The sequence below is a fragment of the Cotesia glomerata genome, linkage group LG9, assembly GCF_020080835.1.
Source record: "Cotesia glomerata isolate CgM1 linkage group LG9, MPM_Cglom_v2.3, whole genome shotgun sequence".
Lineage (NCBI taxonomy): Eukaryota > Metazoa > Arthropoda > Insecta > Hymenoptera > Braconidae > Cotesia > Cotesia glomerata.
This window is the reverse complement of record NC_058166.1, coordinates 9,460,589-9,483,766: the sequence shown is the minus strand read 5'-3', so window position 1 is coordinate 9,483,766 and position 23,178 is coordinate 9,460,589. Positions and strand designations below refer to the sequence as shown.

At 28.0% G+C, this 23,178-nt stretch overlaps 2 protein-coding genes across 6 annotated transcripts in view; one reads left to right on the top strand and one right to left on the bottom strand.

The window, feature by feature from the left end:
- Window positions 1-8,079: 8,079 nt before the first annotated feature.
- LOC123271851 (synaptic vesicle glycoprotein 2B-like) lies at window positions 8,080-21,684 on the top strand. Of its 5 annotated transcripts, none has more exons than XM_044738352.1 (12): window positions 8,080-8,299; window positions 10,015-10,092; window positions 15,613-15,840; window positions 15,959-16,121; window positions 16,337-16,458; window positions 17,045-17,289; window positions 18,130-18,287; window positions 18,519-18,708; window positions 20,793-20,907; window positions 20,986-21,145; window positions 21,222-21,349; window positions 21,426-21,684. In XM_044738352.1, the coding sequence occupies exons 1-12, from the start codon at window positions 8,263-8,265 to the stop codon at window positions 21,500-21,502; spliced, it is 1,701 nt and encodes a 566-aa protein (XP_044594287.1). In that variant the 5' UTR covers window positions 8,080-8,262; the 3' UTR covers window positions 21,503-21,684. The 5 variants fall into 5 exon arrangements, with proteins under 5 accessions (XP_044594287.1, XP_044594290.1, XP_044594288.1 ...); XM_044738353.1 differs by lacking the exon at window positions 8,080-8,299 and adding an exon at window positions 9,475-9,819 and having other exon boundaries at window positions 21,426-21,683; XM_044738354.1 differs by lacking the exon at window positions 8,080-8,299 and adding an exon at window positions 9,887-9,906 and having other exon boundaries at window positions 21,426-21,683.
- Window positions 21,685-22,109: 425 nt separating this feature from the next.
- The window catches only part of LOC123271833 (N-alpha-acetyltransferase 15, NatA auxiliary subunit), a 32,146-nt gene continuing 31,077 nt past the window's right edge, over window positions 22,110-23,178 (bottom strand). Inside the window, exon 9 of the mRNA XM_044738313.1 lies at window positions 22,110-23,147. Coding sequence (XP_044594248.1) covers window positions 22,492-23,147 — 656 coding nt within the window. The 3' untranslated portion in view covers window positions 22,110-22,491. The remainder of the gene's footprint in view (window positions 23,148-23,178) is intronic.

The following is a 23,178-nucleotide window of genomic DNA, read 5'->3' as shown; positions in this document are numbered from 1 at the left end:
AAAAAAAATTGACATTTTTTTTTAGTTGTTTACATAATAATTTTATATTAACATTAAAAGCTTTGACACTTATTACAAATTTTTTAAATTTTCATAAAAATCCGCCGTAATATAGAATAATTGAAAAAAATTTTTTTTTAAATGTTTCGAATTTTTACCCTCCAAAAATCAGCTAACCGTGAAACTAAATAATAGCATTTTTTTTTTTTTTTTTTAATTAATTATATGTTAATTAAGTCAAGTGTTGAAAATTAATTGCGATGAATGTGAAATATTTAAATAAAAATTAATTTCATTTATTTGAAAAATTTATTTAATTAATTGATGAAACTTGACAAGTGTAAATAATTTTTGGAGTTACGTAAGAATAAATTATAACTTATAACTAAAAAATGAATATTCAGTATCATAGTTTTCGAAAAACATCCCTTGTCACTCCGGTCATAGGTTAAAAGATACAATTCTTCGCCTTTGAGACAGCAACTGTTGTCTGTAAAATTCTTATCAGAGGAAAATCAGTATCAAAAATAAATAACTAATTCTTATTATCATAAGTACACAATTGTGTTGATAAAATGAAAAATTTAGTTGTTACCGTGCAAGAGCAGTTTGAACTGGCGCACATCTGACTACTTTTACGTCATACGGTAATATTTAAAGCGGATAATAAATATTAAAATCATTCTCAGCATACTATCGTTTTACAGTCTTAAATTTTCTATAAGTCTCCAGCTTTAATTTAAATCTTCGGTATCACTGCGTCATAAATAAGTAATAGATAAATTTATGTGGTTTTAGTTCTTTTCTTCTCCCAAAGCTTTTTTTTTTTGGTTCCGTTCGGAAAAAGTTATTTCAGTTAAGTCAATATTATTTTATATTACATAAGTAATATAATATAAAATCTTTTTTCTCGAGTTTTTAGATTTACGGGTTACGGAAATTTTTTTATTGCTTGGCAGGAAAATTTTTTTTCATATTTTGATGTTTTTTTCAGTTCTTAATACATCAAATCAGTCTTCAAAAGTAACTGAATTACTCCTTATTAAATTTTCTATCTAATGATGTGCAACTTATTTAAGTTCCGTGGAATAACAAGAGTGTAACAATGAAAACAGTAGTGAAAAAATGCTTCGCATCATGAGTCGTGCAATATAATATTGAAAAGTAAAAATAGTTATAATGTAATAGATTACTCATATTACTAAAGTTAAATATTGACACAAAATGATAAAATGAGAGCAATAAATAAATAAATCATCCATTTAAAAAACATTTAATTATTATCATTATTATTATTATCATAAAGTTATCATTATTATTATCATAAAGTTATCATTATTATTATCATAAAGTTATTATCATTATTAATAATCAAGTTATTTATTTTATTTTATCCCGAGTCAAAAAGCAAATTCACATTTAAGCCTCAAAATCTTCAGTGAGGTTTTTGAGGGTCTATTTGAGATTTAAAGATCAGATTCAGCATGAAAAGTAATACTAGTTTGTACCTCAAAATCCTACTTACGGACGGTTTTACCACTTTGAGTATCAAACTAGAACTACAGGATCTCGTTAGGATCCACATTTGACCCTCAAAAATCTCAAAATGAAATATTTTATTAAAACAAAAAGAAAAGGATCCGAGTGGGATCTAAACCTGAATCGATGTGCCTTTTAACGCTAGTCCCAGCAACAAAATGTTGGGAATCTCCGAGCTCGAGATACAATGAATAAAAATAATTATGATAACTATAAATATTCGGATACCCGACTAGAATTTTAGTGAGGCATGCCGAAAAATCAGTTCGGGGCGAAGTTGGCTTTCCGAACTTAGGCTAGCCCAATTCGGATCTTATTTGTTTTAAATTAGGCAAGCCGAGCATTGGTATGCCAAAAGAATTCTACATTCGATGTAATCTCGTAATAGTTTGGCACTGCCTAAGTTCGGCATATAATGGATTGCCTAATTAGTACGAAATAACGGTAACCAAAGGTTTACCGAAGTTTGATTCTCCGAGCTCGGGCTCATTTAGACAAAACTGTGGCAATGCCTAAGTTCGGCATGTCATGGATTGCCTAATTAGTACGAAATAACGGTAACCAAAGGCTTACCGAAGTTTAGTTCACCAAGCTCGGGCTTACTTAGGCAAACCTGTGGAAATGCCTAAATTCGGTATACCATGGATTGCCAAACTGTTATGAAATAACAGTAACCAAAGGCTTACCGAAGTTTGGTTCACCAAGTTCGGGTTCACTTGGGAAAACCTATGGCAATGCCTAAGTTCGGCATTTCATGGGTTGCCAAACTGTTATGAAATAACGGTAACCAAAGGTTTACCGAAACTTGGCATACCACGATCGAGCTTCTTTAGGCAAAACTGTGGAAATGCCTAAGTTCGGTATGTCATGGATTGCCAAACTGTTATGAAATAACAGCAACCAAAGAGGCTTACCAAAGTTCGATTCACCAAGCTCGGACCCATTTAGGCAAACCTGTGGCAATGCCTAAGTTCGATATGTCATGGATTGCCAAACTGGTATGAAATAACGGTAACCAAAGGATTATCGAAGTTTGATTCTCCGAGCTCGGGCTCATTTAGACAAAACTGTGGCAATGCCTAAGTTCGGTACGCCATGAATTGCCAAATTAATACGAGATAACGGTAACCAAAAGCTTACCGAACAGTAACTAAAGGTATTCTGAAGCTTGGTCTATCAAAATGAAACTTGACTAGGTAAGTCTGTGGCAAGTCCTCACTTAGGTATAATATCGGAATTCCTAACTCGACCGTTGCGACGGTAACCGAATGTTTGCCGAAGTGTCGGGCTTATAAGTATCTTGAGGCAAGAGGTCGCTCATTATCAGCGTAGCGTCGCGGTATGGTATAGGGCTCTCGTGCGTCGGGTACAGTGTTCGAGTCTCGCGATCGACATGTAAAATTTTTAATAATTAATAATTATTAATTATAATTATTCTTAAGGCGAATGTGAGGTAAATTTAAGTGTTGTGTGTGACTAATGTATCTAACTCCATCATCTCCTTCCCCCTTGACCCATAAAATCGACCAATCAAAAAAAACTTCTTCATAGTAAGAAAAATCCTAAAAAGCGAAAAAAATGACCGAAAATATAAAAAAAATAATACTAAATAAAAAAAAAAAAAATTTTTTTTATTTACTTAATATTTAAAAAATTTTGTCCTTAAGTCGATATTTATTGTAACGTTCTAGCGAATTTCGAAATTTATTTGACGGTTCTTAGAAATTATTTTTATTAAATAAAACCTCGATCATTCCGTTGCAAGAATTATTTAACGGAGTGACGAGGAGATAAAGAAATTCTGCGAACTCCATCGCGACTCGAATTCAAAACTCATGACGCTACATGAGATTCGGGCCTCGATGGTGTTCACTAGGGTAACCTGAGATGCGGCGTTGCGACATTTAATTAATAAAATCTATTGTACTGGATGCAAATCCAGAGGAGTCTGCCCTGAGCAATCAGGCGACAATCATCTTGGGGCTCCGGACGTATGTCCGGTGCCATCTGGCCCAAATTATATAATTAATTAAACAATTTACTTTAATTTTATATAATCGTGTGTATTATTTTAAATATAATACCCTTAATAATTATTCTAAAAATTTATAGAGTATCTAAGAGCAGGGTGCGCCTGGAATCTATAGATCTCCTATAGACACCTGCCTGGTAAATTATAAAAATATGAGCTGGAAAATCCAGAACGTAACATTATATATAAAATTTAAAAAGTAAATTAAAAAAAAAAATAAGCATTCATTATTATTAATTTTTGATTTATAATAAAAATAGCTAAAAACAAAAAAAGGATTCAATTTGCATTCTTCCGTGCGAATTTAGTTTCTGAATTACAACCTAGTTAGTTAGCCAAATTCGGACCGAATGAGGCTTGGATAGTCACTAGCAAGTGTGGTTTCCAAACCACCGCCTAAGTCGGAAGCCAAGTTAGGCCCAAACTCGCGACTGCGTTACTTCCAGGACGTGGGCCAACTTTGGCTTCCTGGTTTGGCGCGAACTTGGAATTCGGCATGCCTAATTCGAAACGAACCACCGCCGAACTTAAATTTCTCGTCGGGTAGTTCTTACGCTGAAAACAGAATCAACGGATCTGATATTTTGACTCGGGTGCTATTCGACTCAAGTATTCATTTTAATAAAAATTCTAACTGTAATGATTGTCGATGGAAACCAGTTATCCTTAGCAAACTATTTACTACACTGAAAAAAAAAAATTAACTCGAATCAAGAGAAAAATTCTTGAACCAACCCGGGAAAAAATCATCATGCATGAACATGTACGATCAGGCGTTAATTTCATGCATGATCATGCATGTATATTTGCTAGACATGAGCTTGTATGGTCATGCATCACCAAGCATCATCAGAACTAATCAGTCATGATCATGCTTTTCCATGCCTGGCAAACCTGGGAAAAATGACCATGCCTGATCAGGCATGTTCATGTCTGACTGAATCAGATCCATAAAAAAAAAAAAATGGTGCCTAGAGGGATTCGAACCGTAGACGTCGCGCTCTCTAGACATCCTTTACCTGTTGACCTAATGGCTTCTATTGACTTTGGAACATCTTTCAAACTACTTTAAGTAATTTAAATTTTATACATAACTTATAGCTAACGGAGTTCTATACCTAATTTATTAATTATTAATAATTAATTATATATTAGAGTGATTTATTTGGGACGGCTGTGTATTTTTTTCGCTCCATTAACATATTGTTCTAAGTACAGAAAAAAAAAATTTCTTCAAGTTTAATTCCGTAATTGTAATTTTATTTTTTTCTTTCAATTTCGGAGTTTTTTTTATTTAAAATGTATAGGAAACTTAGAATTATTTATGTGTTCTACAATTTAGCAGAATTTGATACGACCGTAATGGACGAAGGCGTAGCTTAATAATAAACATCTTGAAAGGACTTATCTCCTATCGATATCATCTGATATATTTTGGTATTTGCACGCTATCAAACTCAAACTTTTACTAGATAATTTTGTTTTTCGCGTATTCAATGGAACACAGTAACCAATTTTGCGTCATAGTGTTAAAAAATTTGTATGTTTAAATTTTACATTATTATGTGTTAATTTAACACTTATTTGTATCAATTCTATTGAATCAACACGAAAAGGTGTTAAATATTTAACACACAAATTTTTAACACCAAATTTTTTGGCGAAATGACGCAAAATTTTTTACGGTGAACGGTTGCTGGGACAGAAAAGCTGAACTCAAATTTTTTGAAGAAAATTGAATTATATGCGAAAAAAAAATATTAGTATATCAAATAGAACATTTTACGAAAGAATTTGAGAAATTGTATTATGTAACTATATAAATATTTTTTTTTGTGCGCTTGAAAGTAAAATCATTGAAAGAAGTTTTTCAGTTAAAATAATAGATTATTTGATAAATAATTGTTTAAAAATCATCGTTTTGGGATGGAAAATCGAAAAGTTTATGCTTAAGCTGAAATTTTTTATGAAAGTTGTACATTTATAATTTATAAGGGGATAGAAACTGATACGTCATACGGAACAAATTAATCTTCAAAATAGATCTGCAGTCTATAGTTCGATAAAATTTTCCTTCTAGACTGAAAATAACATTTAAGAAGGTTAATCATGCATGAACAGGTCTTATCAGGCCTAAACATAATTATTAATTCAAGCATAATCATACACCCAGGTCTGATCAGGCCTGAGCGTATTTAACGCTTCAGACATGAACAGACATGGACAGGCATGATCATGTCTAATTTAAGGTCTGATCATACATGAACAGGCATGATCTGATTTAATTTTAGGCCTGATCATACATGAACAGGCATGGTCAGGTCTGATCATTTTTTCCCGGAAAATATTCATGACAGATCATGCATGACCAAGCATCATCAGAACTAATCAGTCATGATCATGCTTTTCCATGTCTGGCAAATATTCATGACTGATCATGCACGACCAAGCATCATCATAATTAATCAGTCTTGATCATGCTTATTTACATGTTTGACAAATACTCATGCGTGATCATGTATGACCAAGCATGATCATAACTGATCAATCATAATCATTTTGTATTCCATGTCTAGGATATATTCAGGGACGCTTTTGGCTGACTATGTTAGCTCGTAGTTGAGAATAAATCGAACCCTGCAAACTTAAATAACATCAAATAATTTGTTCACGATATAAAAATCGCATATAAAACAATTTCAAGGCTAACTTTATTTAAGTATTCAAGGCTACTTTTAAAAAATGCTTATCAGATGAATTGTTACAATGATTATTTATATCAATTTTTTAATAATACACATTTAATAAAAGCCTTGAACATTGGTCTATTTTCACAATTTCATTTTTCATTTTTGGAATTTTGTAACTCATAGAAATATCAATATTTTTGAAAAAAATCTTACAGTTTCCGAAAGAAAATAGAATGCTCTACAAGAAAGGTCTCATATCATTTTTCGATAAATTAACTTTCCTATCAGAAACTTTAAGATTTATTTAAAAAATATTGACATTTCTATGAGTTACAAAATTTCAAAATTGAAAAATGAAATTGTGAAAATAGACCAATGTTCAAATCATTACTATATACACAGTCATGTATGATTATAAATAACCATGCGTCTTTAAAATTACGGTCGAAATATAACTTTAAGAACTATGTATGACTAATGTATGATGATGCAAAATCATGGAAAATCATGTAAGCCCTTACATGAACATGAAGCAATGTAAAAACTAAAAGTACACGGCGCAGCTTGGTGAAGTCCAATCATGATTGATCAGACAAAGTTACGCACGGTCAAGCAGGCTCGAGCTTGATCATTCTGGCCACTCACAGGTGGTCATGTATGGTTAATTTTGGTGAAAAATAATTGTACATGTCTATTCAAGACCATGCATAGTCATGCATGATAGTTTTAGCTGCGTTGAAAGTTATCGTGCATGATTAGACTTGGTGAAGCATGAATATGTAGTTTCTTACATGCACATGCTTTATTATGCAAGCTCATGCACGACCTTTCAGTTTGATTGTACACAGTCGTGCATACTCGACCATGACTGTATATGGATCATGCAAGGTCCCGCAGGATCGTTTATGATCAGCCAGTATTAAAATGTATGATTGAGTAAGACCTTGCATGAATCATGCTTGACCAGGCATGATCATCCATGATCCATGCATGCTTATGCATGATTATGCTTGATTCATGCTTGGTTGAGCATGGTCGAGCATGCAGGTTTTTCCCCGGGAAGAAAAATTTTTTATTTTAAAAAATTTTCTATTTAAATCAAAAAGGTGTTCTAAATTATTTGCTTGATTCAAGTTAATTTTTTTTTTGTGTGTAAGTAATGAAATATATTACGGTTGTAAATTTTTATTTGATTATTGTTCAAATTGGAATCGATGTTTCAGTCCTAAAAATTCAACAAGTGTTGATTGATATTTAAATATGACAGCCCATTGACATATCGTCGATGATAGCTTAAGATTTATTATCATAGAAATTTGGGATAATATCAATAGAAATTTGAAAACTAAAAAAAAAGTTTTAATTTGAGCTTAATAATTCAAATTTCCATTTATAATTATATATTTTTGTATTGTTAACTTCAGTATATTAATAAAAAAACAAGCCTAAGATCAAGCTGCAGTTATGATAGATATCTTGAATAAATAATAAATAATTCTATACAATGAACTGCATACGGCTTAAAAAGCTTACGGAAATATTCCAGACTTATTGTATACCGTAATTAGTGTATAGTAGTCAATAATAATAAAAATTTTCCAGTTGTTAGATTACATGACAAAGATTCATTTTGTTTACATTCTTAACAAAAATATTGTTGTGAATATAAATATAAATAAATTAGAATTAATCTGAAGGCTTCAGACTGAAACTCGATAAAAGTCACGAGTAAGAGTTCAATTGATTGTATAAGTTCATAATTATTTTACGTTGTATTAATTGCAACTACTTTGTGTCTTCTTCTAAATTGTAATGTTAAAATACTCAAAATCTTGCGAAGTAAACAGTTAATTCATTTAATTCTTTTGGTAATCGATAATAAGTGACAAATGACAGAAACTATGTTTAATTACAATTATAACTTCTTTTGTTCAATCATCATAATTAAAAAATCGAGTCTGAACACGGCGAAGACTGTTGCGGCCATGCTGGAAGTCGTCAATGTCAGCCATTTTATATAAGCAACAAAAATACAAAGGTATAAAATTAGTAATTATTTTATTATAGAGATATTAACTGTTATATGTTGCTTAATAACATTAACGAGTAAGTAATATATATGTTATTAATGAAATATATCAAGTTACGCTTATTATGCGCATCGTGATTTTTTAATTTATGCAATTGATGTAATTCATTTTGATTGCAATACTAATGCTGGTATTAATAATTTTTAAAAATTGATTTTTGTGATTAGATACAATTATTTTTGTTAATAGATACTCAATCTATGAATAGCTGCCAAATCAATGTGTTTATATTAATTTATTAATAATAATAAAAAAAAAACTTGTTATTTTATTTATTTAAAATTCTTCACGTTTAAAAGCCTATGATTATCATTATCAATAAACATATCGAAAAGCTGACGATACATTTATTATGAAATTTAATAATAATAAAACAAAAATAATGGAATTTATTTAATATGCTAATAGTTGTTTGTATATAATTTACACAGTATGTAACATATATTTTAGTAAATCAACAGACAAAAGAAACTTGACATATATTTTGATAAAATATTGATTTAACTTCAAAATTGGTGATTTTGAATTTAGAAATTGATTGCGTCTTAATTATTTGAAAAAAATAATTTCATTATTATTATTATTATTGTTATTGTTATTGTTATTGTTATTATTATTATTGTTATTATTATTATTATTATTATTATTATTATTATTATTATTATTATTATTATTATTATTATTATTATTATTATTATTATAACTCTTAAAGATTTATCATAGCAAAAATTTAATATACTTAAGATATTAATGCAGACATTAATTCCCTAGGCATTGACCTGATAATAGTTTAAGTAACTTAAATCTAAATTATGTGCTAAGGATTTGTAATAACCGGCAATAAATAAATCGTGAAAGGTTTCAAATACTCAACTGCTCTATATAAACACAATCATATCATAATTCTTCTATTATTATCACTACAATAATAATAATTATTATTATTATTATAAATACAATAATACTCATAATTTTCCGTTAAAAATTAAAAATTTCACCGCAATTTGAATAAAAAAAAGTATTAATTTGTAAATAATGAAACACCTAGTGGAATGTTATATTTTGCGTTACAAATACAGAAATGTACAAGTATGTATTCGTATTTGTGTTTATATTTATATTTATATTTGAAATCCTCCGCACAACGAGAGATATAGAAAGTAAAGTATTTATAATCCCCACCTCATATATTTATCGTAAGATAACTGCAACCGTACGTATGACTACGATATCAGTGCTTGCCATTCAGAGTTTACGATACCTGACAGTAACATCTCTTCAGCTCTTTAATTTAACCTAGAGACTATAATAACAATCAATTATTTTGATATAATTTTAAGAAATAAGTACCTAACAATATTAATCATTACAAAAAGATAAAATAATTTTTTTTATTTATAATTTTAAATAAAAGAAGTGTCAAAGTGATTCTCTTTAAGATCCATGACTCCACCAATAAAACCTGAAGGCAAGTCTTGTAATTTGTAGAAATTAATTAATTAATAAAAAAAAAAATTTATTATTATTTGTCAGCTTTGTGTCTTTATGGTGATAGGTAATAAGAATTTAAACTTAAACAAGTAAATAAATAATTAACATATAATATTTTACTTATTAATGTGTCTAATTGTGATGTTTAAAATTAATTTAATTGTTAAAACAGTTGATAGGCCGATTTACATCGACAATACACCGCCATGGCTTAGACGAGAGGATTTAAAAGATATCTGTTCTACTTTTGGTAATGGAAATTTCTTCTAACATTAATATTAATATTTACTTTAACATTATTTTCATTTTTATTTTAATAATTATTAATTTTAACTATTTTCGCAACAAATAATTCTGCTTGTCGCAATCTGGGTTGCTTCTTAGCTCAATAATCTATTAATAAGTACAATGCTTCATTTTACAATTTACATTATTAGATTTATTATTTATAAAAATTTTACTTAGTTCATTATTTGTTATTGTTCTTCAAATGTTATTATTTTTATTATAATAATAATAATAATTATTATTATTATTATTGCAACATTAATTGAGTGTCATGAAATATTTTTGTTATCAATTGGAAAATTTTCATTTGTAATCTTCTCTCAAATTATCTGAGATGTGTCACCAATGATTTTAATGTTTATTTTTTTAACAATGATGCACGACATAAATTTTTCAAGATGTTTTTTTTTAAACAAAGTGGTTAATTTAGGATACCTATATGTTAATTTACTGTACTTACTTGTGATGTTTTTCAATATAAGTGAGACTTATAAAAATTACAATTACTGATTTCCGCAATTTTTCAAAAAATTATAGAAAAATTTGAAACTTTTTGATCAAATTTTTAAAATAACTTTTTCAAATTCCAAAAAATTTTTATAACTATTTTGTTTAGAATTTAATTTGTAGAAAGAACTATTTCTTATGAATTTTGATTATTGAAATTTTAAATGAAAATTTTAATAATAATTAACATAGAAAAATTCTAGCAAAAAAAGATTATTTACAATACTTGACTAAAATCAGCAGACACCTAGAAATTTAAAAAATTCTTTTAACAAATAAATTAATACCATAAATATTTTTAAATGCCACACAAATTTTAAAAATATATTAATGCAATTTTTTAAAAGAATTTTTTTGTTACTGGGTTATTTTTCAAAGAAAACCACAAAATGGTCAGTTGTTTACTACCGACCTTAGCGAAATTTTTAATTAACAATTTCTAATCAATAATAAAATTCTCATTATCATTTGACACTTACAATTTGAATGTTACCGTAGATCAGGTCGATCCTCTTATGATAATAATAGATAATCTCCGTCTGTTATCATTCAAATAAAAAACTTAATTATTTATATAAGCTTAATTCCGCCGTCACTTCTAAATTTTTTTAGACATTTATAAACCTCCAGTCTGAAAATACATATCCTTTAATTATAAATCTCGCAATATGAACAACTTACACGGAAAATCAATCGTAGGAAAAATTACAATTGTCACATCATAATCGAGGATCAGACTTTCGCTATCTTCATATTTATAGTTGTAGATTTAAAAATTTACGATGTTATATCGTAAAAATTCGTATCTTGACTACTGAGCAAGATCACGTCAACTGGACCCCCTATTTTCCACTTGATCATGAAAATTAAGTTCATGTATTTTTTTTTATAAGTAAATACCAAGATAAAATGATCCCCCAAACGATTTTTAAAAATTTCGATTTTAACAATAATTTTTTTTACAATGAAAATTTTAGATACTTTTAATTAAAAAATGGATTGTAAATCAACCGTCAAAGTTAAATTAATGGGACTTAAAGGATTTGTTTTTAAAATATTTATATTTTAATAAAATATTAATAACTAAAAATTATTTGTTTATTATCGTATTGTTAATTAACTTTTAAGTTAACAAATGAAAATTTCACTGACTTCTCGGTGAAAAAATGAAGTTTTTTTTTATCGGTTACATGCATTATTTATTAAAGTTTAAAATTTCAGAAAAAAATTTCACTGCTCGCGATTTGTTTAAACAATATAAATTTATTTATCACAGCGCGCCGAGCGCCAGGCGCTGTCAGAATACCGCACCGTCGAACGTCAGACTATGTTACAGCTTCGATTAATTATAATTAAAAATATAATTCTCCAACAAATTTTATTGTTATTATGATCAATATTATGACTAATAAAATAAGTAAATTCTCTATTATTAGAGAAAATAACTATATATATATATATATATATATTATTTTTGTTTTTGATCTTGAAATGTTTTACATTGGATCTGACAGACAGTATCGAATACTCATTTGAGAAAAAAAATTATTATCGAAATTCAAGAAAATTTTGTGTAATTGTGTTAAAATCAATCAGGTGCTAATTGAAATATTTCATTATAATAACGTTTTAGTAATAACGTCTGTCTGGTCCGCTAGTAATCATACAATAATATATATTAGTATATTATTATATTATTAATAATAATACAATGATAATATAATAATGTTTCGGAAGATGAAAAAGGTTTTATTAATCAAGTTTAAAAAAAAAAAATAAAGTTAACAAATATCTACAAAATTTAATATTTATTACTAGTTCGTTTTTTCCATTATTCTTTAATAATAGAGAATTTACTTATTTTATTAGTCATAATATTGATCATAATAATAATAATAATAAAATTTGTTTGATAATTATATTTTTAATTGTTATTTTTAATTATAATTAATCGAAGCTGTAACATAGTCTGACGTTCGACGGTGCGGTATTCTGACAGCGCCTGGCGCTCGGCGCGCTGTGATAAATAAATTTATATTGTTTAAACAAATCGCGAGCAGTGAAATTTTTTTCTGAAATTTTAAACTTTAATAAATAACGCATGTAACCGATAAAAAAAAACTTCATTTTTTCATCGAGAAGTCAGTGAAATTTTCATTTATTAACTTAAAAGTTAATTAACAATATGATAATAAACAAATAATTTTTAGTTATTAATATTTTATTAAAATAGAAATATTTTAAAAACAAATCCTTTAAGTCCCATTAATTTAACTTTGGCGGTTGATTTACAATCCATTTTTTAATTAAAAGTACCTAAAATTTTCATTGTAAAATAAATTATTGTTAAAATTGAAATTTTTAAAAATCGTTTGGGGGATCATTTTATCTTGGTATGTACTTGTAAAAAAAAATACATGAACTTAATTTTCATGATCAAGTGGAAAATAGGGGATCCAGTTGACGTGATCTTGCTCTACTTTAATATGCACTTTTACGATGTAACATCGTAAATTTTTAAGTGTAAAATTATGAAAGTAGAGATATTGAATGTCTGGTTCTGGATTACGATGTGATTATTGTAATCCGAACAAAAACAGTTTCACTGTAAAAAAGTCGCGCCAAGTCCATGTTCATTAGGCTATTAGGAAAAAAAAATTTTTTTTTTATTTACAAAAAGATACAAAATTAAAAAATTAAAAAATCCAAGTAACCGATATGATTGTTTATGAATTTCGGAAATTAAAAAAAATTTTATTGTAAATTTAAAAATTAAAAAAAAAATTTTAGAACGTATTTAGTATGCGTGGTTGCAAAATATTTTACTTTTAATGAAATTCGTAAAATCTATTTACTAGGACTTTAAAAAAATTGAAATACACAATGATGCACACCAAGTACGTTCTAAAATGTTTTTAATTTTAAATTTACAATAAAATTTTAATTTCCGAAAATTATAAACAATCATATCGGTTACTTGGATTTTTTAATTTTTTTGTTTTGTATCTTTTTGTAAAGAAAAAAAAAATTTTTTTTTCCTAATAGTCTTATGAACGTGGACTTGGCGCGACTTTTTTTACAGTGAAACTGTTTTTGTTCGGATTTTAATATTTTTTGTAATTATAATGAAAATTTACAATTGCTACCAACTTAAATCTCGTGTTGACTGCATTTTTTACTGCAAACTATCCCCTTGAAGCTACAGTTTATGTAGATGTAATTCCAGTGCACCCTGGCGGCCGTAAATGTAAGCTGTGAATTACTTTTTTTAACTGTAGGCTTATCTATAGGAGGATTACTAACTCATTTTTATTTTATCTAGTCTGTGGCGCTGACCTTTCTCCATCAAAAAAAAGTCAGGATCGAAATTTGTGAGCGAGCTATAGTATGTGCTAATAAAATTTAATAATTTCAAGTAAATAAATTGTTATTAGTGGATATAATTAATTAATACGGTGAAATAAATTATGAATTACTGTTATGATAAACAAATTGGGTAAAAAAAGTACCGTAGAATTAAATAAAATTTCGCAGCCTCAAAAAACCGTTCTGCTTACAGTAAACATAGTCGGTAGTCTGGCGCTCCGTTTACAACGGATTTGAACGGAACTTGGCGCCAGATTTTACCGAATCTGTGAATTTTTCCTACAATTTTACACGACTCATGATGCGAAGCATCAGAGAGTTCAGAGAGTGCTTTACGATCGAAAAATCTTTTTCGCCTCATTTTAGCAACTATTTTTAGTATTATAGCCTTGTTAGTTCACGGAATCAAGATATTTTGCATACTATTGTCGAGATAATTTAATGGAGATTAATTCCATACTTTCTAAAAATTGATTTACTGCAATAGAAATGGAAAAAACATCAAAATAGGTCAAAAAATTTTCCTGTCCGTCATGTATGAAACCCCGGAAACACTGTAACTTGTGAAAAAATCAATTATTTGAGTTAAATTTTTTTTTTTTTAATTTTAATCGACGATTGTAGGTCACTGAATGCGAATGGTTAATTAATTCAGTGTCGTTTAATTACAATTAATAAAAAACGAAAACTACAAGACTGTATATCTATATATATCCATGTAAAATTAACATGGATTGTGATATATCTATATCTATAGATATTATGTACATTTTATTCCACCAGGGGCGCTTGTGCAGTACCTTCCTACTACAGCTGTTTTTTCGGCAATTAATTTTGAACGACTTAAGTTTTTTTTTTTTTTTTTTATATTTCATAATTAAATGAGCATTATGAGTCGTGCACTTTTGGATTTTCCAAACTTTTTTTTTTTCCGCGTACAGTGATAAAAAAAATAACGTGATTCAAGAGAAGAATTCTTGGACCAAGAAAATCTTTTTGAACAGCTTCATAATTTTGAGATAAGTAAAAAAATTCTTGAATCAAGAAATTTTAACTGATTCAAGAATGTTTAGTCTCAATTCAAGGCTGAGAAACTCTTAAAAATGATATTCTTGAATTTTCCTTTTGAATCAAGTTAATTTTTTTTAGTGTAAATTCAAATATTTCACTTAAAAAAAAAAAGTTCCTCTAGTAAAATACAATTCATACGTAATATTTCTGCGAAGCAATCTAATGATAAGCGAAAACTCGTTATAACTAATAATGAAAATTAATTGTTTTATTTACACTTAAAGAAACTTATCAGCTTACGTAACCAAAAAATTTATAATTCGTGACAAATTACTTATCCGAGTATTTATATTATGAAATTAAAATAGAAATAATTATTTATAATAAACACCCTGATTAGAAAAAGAGATTTGAAAAGATTCGAAATGGCTCAAAGAGATTAAAAAAGATTTAACTTGACGAATATATAGATATACATTTTGCATGTGTTGAATATTTTCAAATCTTTTTTTTTTAATAAGGGCATGGAAGTAAAATTTTAAATAGACAAATAATAATAATAATTGAAAGACTTGTTGAACTTTTTTGGAAAAATTAGATGAAATTGAAAAAGGTGGCTCACCAGGGGGAACAGTTAACTTTGAAGAAGCAATAACTTTATCTGGATATGGAAAGTTTAATTATCTGTTATTACTGGCGATATTACCAGCCGCTTGGGCATGTATATTCGACTCAAGTTCAATGCCTTACGCATTGCCATCAGCAGAGTGTGATCTTAATCTCTCACTTTTTGATAAGGGTCTTCTCAATTCTATGCCGTTTGCAGGTAACGTTTTATCAATCAATCACTCAATTGATTGATCAATTTATTAATCTGTCAATCATTGAATAAATATAAACATAAAATCTAAATAAAAGATTAATTAAAATGATAATCATTACAGGTATGGTAGTAACGTCCTTCATATGGGGATTCTTGACAGACACTTACGGACGTAAAGATATCCTCGCATGGGGGTACTTGATGACATTTATTTTGAGCTTTTCAAGTTCGTTTGCTCACACATCCTGGCTGCTGATTCTATTTAAGTTTCTTGGTGGCATTGTGTAAGTAATCTGCATTAATTATGATCTTGTTTTATTACTTTTTACTTATATTTCTTGGTACACGTTATATTACTTGCTGCTGACATCAAACGATTACATGCTGATAATTAACTGTGACACGGCAATTATAAAAGACACTTGACTTTGACTGTGATTAAACTATCGCAGTGTGTCATCGATAATTAATAATTAAATCAATCTCAATTATTTAACAGGATATCCGGGCCTTTTGCAGCTTTGATGTCATACCTTGCTGAGGTACATGGTGAAAAAGAACGAACACGAATTTACATGTGGCTCGGAGTTTTTTTTTCCCTTGGAAATATTTCTATGCCTTGTAAGTATTTGTGTACTTTATTGTCTATTGGGATTTTGGCTAAAAAAAGAGAGAGATACGAAAAAATTTGTAAAAAACTTTTTTGTTGAGGATTGAATTTACTACAAAAAAGGTCTCACATAATTTTTTTGTATCTTTAATATTTAACTCAAAATTTCAATTTTAAACTCTTGATACCTAGGAACAATTTTTAAGACTATTTTTGAATTTAAAAATAAAATTCTGGGAAAAAAAGTAACAAGGTGAAATTGATGAAGATATTTTTTTGTAGAGGATTGAATTTACTACAAAAAAGGTCTCTTATGATTTTTTTGCATCTTCAATATTTGGGCCAAAATTTGAATAAATTAAAATCTTTTGAAATATGAAAAGATGATATTAAAATTTTTATAAACAAATATTGTGATCTTTTATTTAAACCATTTAAAGTATATAAATAAAATTAAATATCGCGTATCTACGTCAATAGGTTTTTCCAGATGCAAAAATTTCTCAATTTTGTCTTGAACTTTCACAATCAGAATAAAATTACCATTAAGATCTCAAAATAACAAATTAAAGCATATTTAAACTAAACGTCTTTCAGGTTTGGCATGGCTGATTTTACCTCAAAATATAAATGTCAGTATATTTGATTCATCATTTCATTTAACATCTTGGCGGGTATTTTTAATAGTGTGTTCGATACCCGAATTAACCGCATTTATTGCGTTGTCATGGTTTCCGGAAAGTCCCAGATTTTTGTTATCGAAAGGACGCGATGATGAAGCGCTGGACGTGTTGCGTCACATTTACCATCTTAACACCGGCAACGATCCCAAGACGTTCCCGGTAAGTAATTGTTAAATAACTTTATAAAGTCTTCGTTGAATATTATATTTAAAAAAAAAAAAAAAAAAAAAACTATTGAGAAACCGTGTTCGATTTGCGCGGGATCATTAGGGATCTCACACGATCCTTCTTTCTCTCTCAGCTCGAGCGTTAACAGAGTGATAATAGTATCTGTAAACAACTCTGTAACTGTTGATTGAGAAAAAATAGCTGTCGTTCTGTACTGGTTCAAATACCACGATGATATGAATGAGTGTCATCCAATTTCTACCGATAAAATGGCTACTATCTTATATCTCTCTATGGCTTACTCTCATGATCCTGATCAGGTAGTAATCGGGATTTCATTTTTTCATTTATTTTATTTTATTATTATTACTTTTTTTATTTATTCATGAGTCAGTTACGAAAATCGGTTAGTGTAAATAATTACAATTATCATTCATAATAATCGTAAAAGTTATTTGAATGTGTTTGTGAAGTTAATCATACTGAAATCAGCAGACATCTGACAATTTTTTTAATTTTTATAACAAATTAATTTATTTAAAAAAAAAAATATTTTTAAATTTGCACTTATAATTTTTTTTTAATTTCTACATATGGAATTTTTTTATTTAATTTTTTTCATAATAGTTAAATTGTTACAAAAATCTAAAAAATTGTTAGATATCTGTATCATTTCAAATTAGATATTTGCATTTTGTTTTTAACCTAACCTACTTTTGTACAATGACTCTTTTTGTACTTACAATACATAAATTAAGGGAGTTACTTGTGGGGATGACAATCTTGTGTTAACAAATAACTAATTATCTTATTTTTATTTGGTATAACTAGGTGACGAGTATAAAAGACGAAGATTTTGTTAAAAACAATGGTAAGACATTAAGAGAGTGCTTGAACAATGGTTGGGAACAAATGAAACCACTTTTTAAAGCACCTCATATATATAAATTATTACTCATCGGATCGATACAGTTTTGTGGAACTATTGGGTAAATTAATATTATTTATTTATTTAATTATTTAATTAATTAATAATCAAATTTGATTAATCAATTCCAGTTGTAATTCCTATTGTTTTTAAAGTTTAAGTGTCGAAGTAGAGTAATAGATTTTTTAATATTTACTTGTGTAATACTACTTAAATTACTTAAATTTGTTATTTATCTGTCAATGTGAGTTGATTAAAATAAATTTATTGAATTATTTACTAAAAAAATTAGATCAAGTACAATAAGACTGTGGATGCCGCAATTATTTGCAATGATTGAAACCTATGAATCAACACATTCTAAAGATACTTCAAAACCTTCGCTTTGCGATATTTTGCAACAAACTAGTGGGCATAATAATACTTATCAGAATAATAATAGTTATAATCAGAGGATTATTGTCGACAGTACTTGTACACCAGTAAGTTTTTTTTAACCCTTCGTAGGTAGCGTGTCTTTTCCGAACTAAGTCGGTCGCATGGTGAGCGCTCCGCCGCCGTGTTAAAATGTACGCGCTGTTGCCAAATGTAAACTAATACTATTTCCTTGTGAGATAAAGTATTTTTTCAATGTTTTATGATTAAATATAATTTTACTTTTATATTTTATCATAAATTTAATTGAATAACAAAATTTTTTTTTTATTTTTATCACATGTGATTAAATTTAACATCTAAGACCAGATTATAAAATTATAATATGACATTAAATCTAGCTGTCACTTAAAAATTTTTTAATTTTTTTTAACAAACAAATTTTTTCAAAAAAATTATTTTTAACAAATTGCATCTTTAATTTTTTAAAACGTCTGAATGTCAATTTTTTTTATAATTATTTTTTGTCATAATTTATTTGCTACAAAAATTCTTAAAATTATCAAATATCCGCTAAATTAATTATCATTAAGACTAGCCGACACAATCTTTGTAGAGGGGTGTGCTATTCCTTATAGTAGCATTGTAAAATACCTTGGGGTGACTATAGATAGTACTCTCTCATGGGAGAATCAAGTAACAAATGTGTGCAATCGCGCTATGAGTATTCTAGCACAACTAAAAATAAACAATGAAATATTTAGTGAAAGTTTACGTATTAAGCTAGTATCTACTTTAATAATTCCTCTCTTTGATTATTGTTGTGCGGCGTATACGAATATGTCAAACAAATTATTATTAAAGATGCAGCGTAAATTGAATTCATGTGTTAGATTTATCTATAAAGTACCAAAATATGAACATGTTACTCCATATTTCAAAAAGTTAGGTTGGCTAAAGCTTGCAGCGAGAAGAGATTATTTCATTGCTTGTCTGTTTTATAAGGAAATTCGACTAAATTATCGGCAGCTATTCGGCTCAAAACTAGACTTTTTGCCTGTAGCACTGCGTAGAGGTGATGTCCGACAAGACTATCTTCGTATACCGCAGGCTAATTGTGTCATGTATGATAATTCATTCTTAATTCATGGCATACGTATCTGGAATGCAGTGCCAGCTGAGACTGTGGCTGTAGATAATTTGGTTGAATTTAAAATGCTTGCTTCAATCACTTTTTTGAACATGACAATTAACAATTGCAATCTTTATTTTGGATCTTATTTAAATATTTTTTCTTGTAGAATTATTATGACTTTAAATTAAGTTATTTGTTTGTATTAAATAATCTATTTGGATTTTATAATATTTGAAATTAAATCTAATTGCAAACCTTTAATTAGTTAAGTAATCTTGTAACCTATGTAAACCAATGTAATTTAAATATTGATGGCTTTGAGGGAGCTTAGGTTCCAGAGCCAAATAAATTTTTTATCTATCTATCTATCTATCATAATTAGAATTAAATTCAATCAAAAAAAATAATTTGAAAAATTGGCATCCATTGTTATTTTTTTTTTTTTTTTTAATTCGTTCACCTGAAATTTTTTTGTTTTTTCATTATTTAAATAATTAGTAATATATAAAGCCAGACATCTGTTAATTTTAGTATGATGTATTATAAAATAATTTATTTAACAATTGTATTATTATTACTATTTTTATATAAATAATATTTAATATGAGTGTAATTATTACAGTATTTTGAACAAATCACAAGTTATAATGTAAACAGTAAAATTAACCTCAAACATTACTTTATTTTTGTACCTCACATGCGGTAAAACAGATTGAAATAGTGGCGGTAACGACATTTGGCAACAGCGCAGTTAGAAAATCTCCCGGAGGCTCACTCGCACCGGGCGGCATAGCGCCGCCCGGTTCCGAAAATTGATTTTTTAAGTTATTTCGTAAATATTTTTATGCTTTTTGATAACGTCACGATTTTTAGAAAGGTTAAAAGAATGCACTTAATTTTTTTCAAAATTATCAATGAACTCAATTTCGAGAAAAAAAAAAAAATGCCGAAAAGGCGGCGCCGCGCTCATTATGCGACCTACGAAGGGTTAACAGTGAAAGTTCCAGACAAAAAATTTTATTTGTATTGATATTTAATTCAATTTTTTTTTTCTAGGTGATACTTAACTCGACTGTATATTTAAACTCTATGGTAATTGCGCTAACTGGAGTGATAGGATACACCTTAGCGGGGTCGTTAATTAATTGCGCTGGGACCAAGAAACTAATGGGTAAATTTTTGGTTTTAATAAAACTTAATTATTTATAATTATTGAGTAAGGTTTGATAATTAATTGTTGGTTTTTCAGTGTTCTGTTTCCTCACCGCGGGAAGTTGTTGCGGAACATTGTACTGGGCTGAAGATTCAAGTGGGATTTTAGGTATTTCTTCAATATTTGTCGCACTTTCCAGTGTTGGAGGTGCTGCTGTTAATAATGTCATTGTTGATAATTTTCCTACACTACTAAGGTAATTTTTTTAGAATTTTTTATTAAAAAAAAAATTTATCAGAATTTTAAATAAAACTTTGTTAATTATTGAACAGGGCAATGGCGATTTCAACAACAATGATGCTCGGTAGAGTAGGAGCCGTGACTGGTAATGTTTTGTTTCCAGTATTGTTTAATTTAAGCTGTTTGGGACCATTTATTATGATTGGTATTGCTTGTATCGGTAAGTTTAAAAATAACAATATAATTACTTATTATATGAACAATTGATTTGGACTAATTTTATTTTTTGTTTACAGTGTGTTCAATATTAGTTTTATTTGTACCGTCGAAAACATCAGAATTGAAGAAGTCAATAAAATTAAACGGCAAATAATTATAATTAAGTTAAACATTTCCCCTGTAATTATTCGCAACGTACGCATTTGTATAAATAATCCATAACGTAATAACGTATTAGAGAGTACTATTAATTTAATTACTACTTTTGCTATTATATGTAATAGATATTAATATAATTACCAGTGATAAGGTGTCTATACATTTTATACATACTTTGTATAAAACATTTTTTCATTAATTACTATTAATCATTGTTGTTAATATAAATACTTTTTTTTTGTTATATAGAGATTATTGTGATAAAAATAATGTATTAATTAGTACAAATAATATGTAATTATTAATTAATATGTACTTTAATAAATATCTCATTTGTAAGAGTTTTTTTAAATTTAATTGGAGACTTTTATTGTTTGTTTGTAAATTTTAAGAAAAAAAATTCTTATAAAATAATTTATAAAGTTTTTTTATTTTGTTTGTCTAAAAAAAAAAAACGAAAATAATTAATTAGTAAGGGAATAAATTTTTAAAAAATAACTAGGAAAAATTTTTATGAAAAATCGGATTATTGAAGGTAAATTGGTCTAAAAAATGATTCCTAATAAAAGACTAACAAAAATTGTAATGAACTTCAAATAATATTATTTTCAATTCAATTATCTTTATTACGAACTTATAATTGTTTGCTCACATATTTATTCGTTTCATGTTATTGTTTTTTAAATTATTTTTTTTTATACGCGCATCGGTTATTGTATTTGAAAAAATTAAAATTGGCATAATTTAATAATCAGTATTATTATTAAAATTAATTAATTAATTAATTGTTTAATAATAATAATAATAATAATAATAATAATAATTATTATTATTATTATTATTATTATTATTAATATTTTCATGTGTTTTTGACCAATCTCATATCATTCTATTTAATCACAAACAACACAATTACACATTATAAATCGCTAATAATGTACGTGCGCAAATGAGCTTTTTGTCATATTCTGGATTTAATCACAATCAATTTTTAATTGTGGCTGATTTATCATTACCCACTGATGATAATGATACCTGATGATTAATGTTTACCGAAGCTGTTGGATGGACAACGGCAGTGTTACCACTCGGATTACTTATGATAACATTTAATCCATCAGCTCTGTTTACCTCCGATGGTTTGAAGGCCGCAGCATATGGAAAACGTTTGTGACATTTAGCCCTGTATTTATCTATTGCCTCATCACACGGACCGAAATCATTGTTACGCAGAGCTTCTAATATCCTTACACAATTGTTCAAATTTACACCTACTAGTCCACCATTACTTTCATTACCATTAGTATTACATGCATTATCATCGTCAGAGCAATTAACGACAAGCGAAAGAGCTTTTTCCTGTGCGCTAGAATCCAACAAGTACATCATGCGTCCAGCTTGGAATAAGTGAGGCAATGACTTTTTGTTTTTACTCAAAAACTCAGCGTTGAATTGAACTGGGTCGGTGGTAGAAAATATTTCACTGGTTTGTCGCTTTATAACTTCAGCGACTGGGCCTTCAAGTTGTTGTTGGTTTGTTGTTAATTTTAGAAACCGTACCAGGCATGAATGCAGCTCTGGATTGTTTGCATCTAGACGGTGAGCGCGCATAATTGATTGTAACATTAATAAAATTTTACCTGTAACAATAAATTTTTTATTAATTATTGT

What these genes read in the sequence shown, in the direction of transcription:
- LOC123271851 (XM_044738352.1), top strand. Translation starts at nt 8,263, where the DNA reads ATGTCAGCCATTTTATATAAGCAACAAAAATACAAAG. An exon ending in TAAGCAACAAAAATACAAAG is followed by an intron (nt 8,300 to 10,014) that starts GTATAAAATTAG and finishes TTGTTAAAACAG; the next exon opens with TTGATAGGCCGATTTACATC. An exon ending in TGGAAATATTTCTATGCCTT is followed by an intron (nt 16,459 to 17,044) that starts GTAAGTATTTGT and finishes AACGTCTTTCAG; the next exon opens with GTTTGGCATGGCTGATTTTA.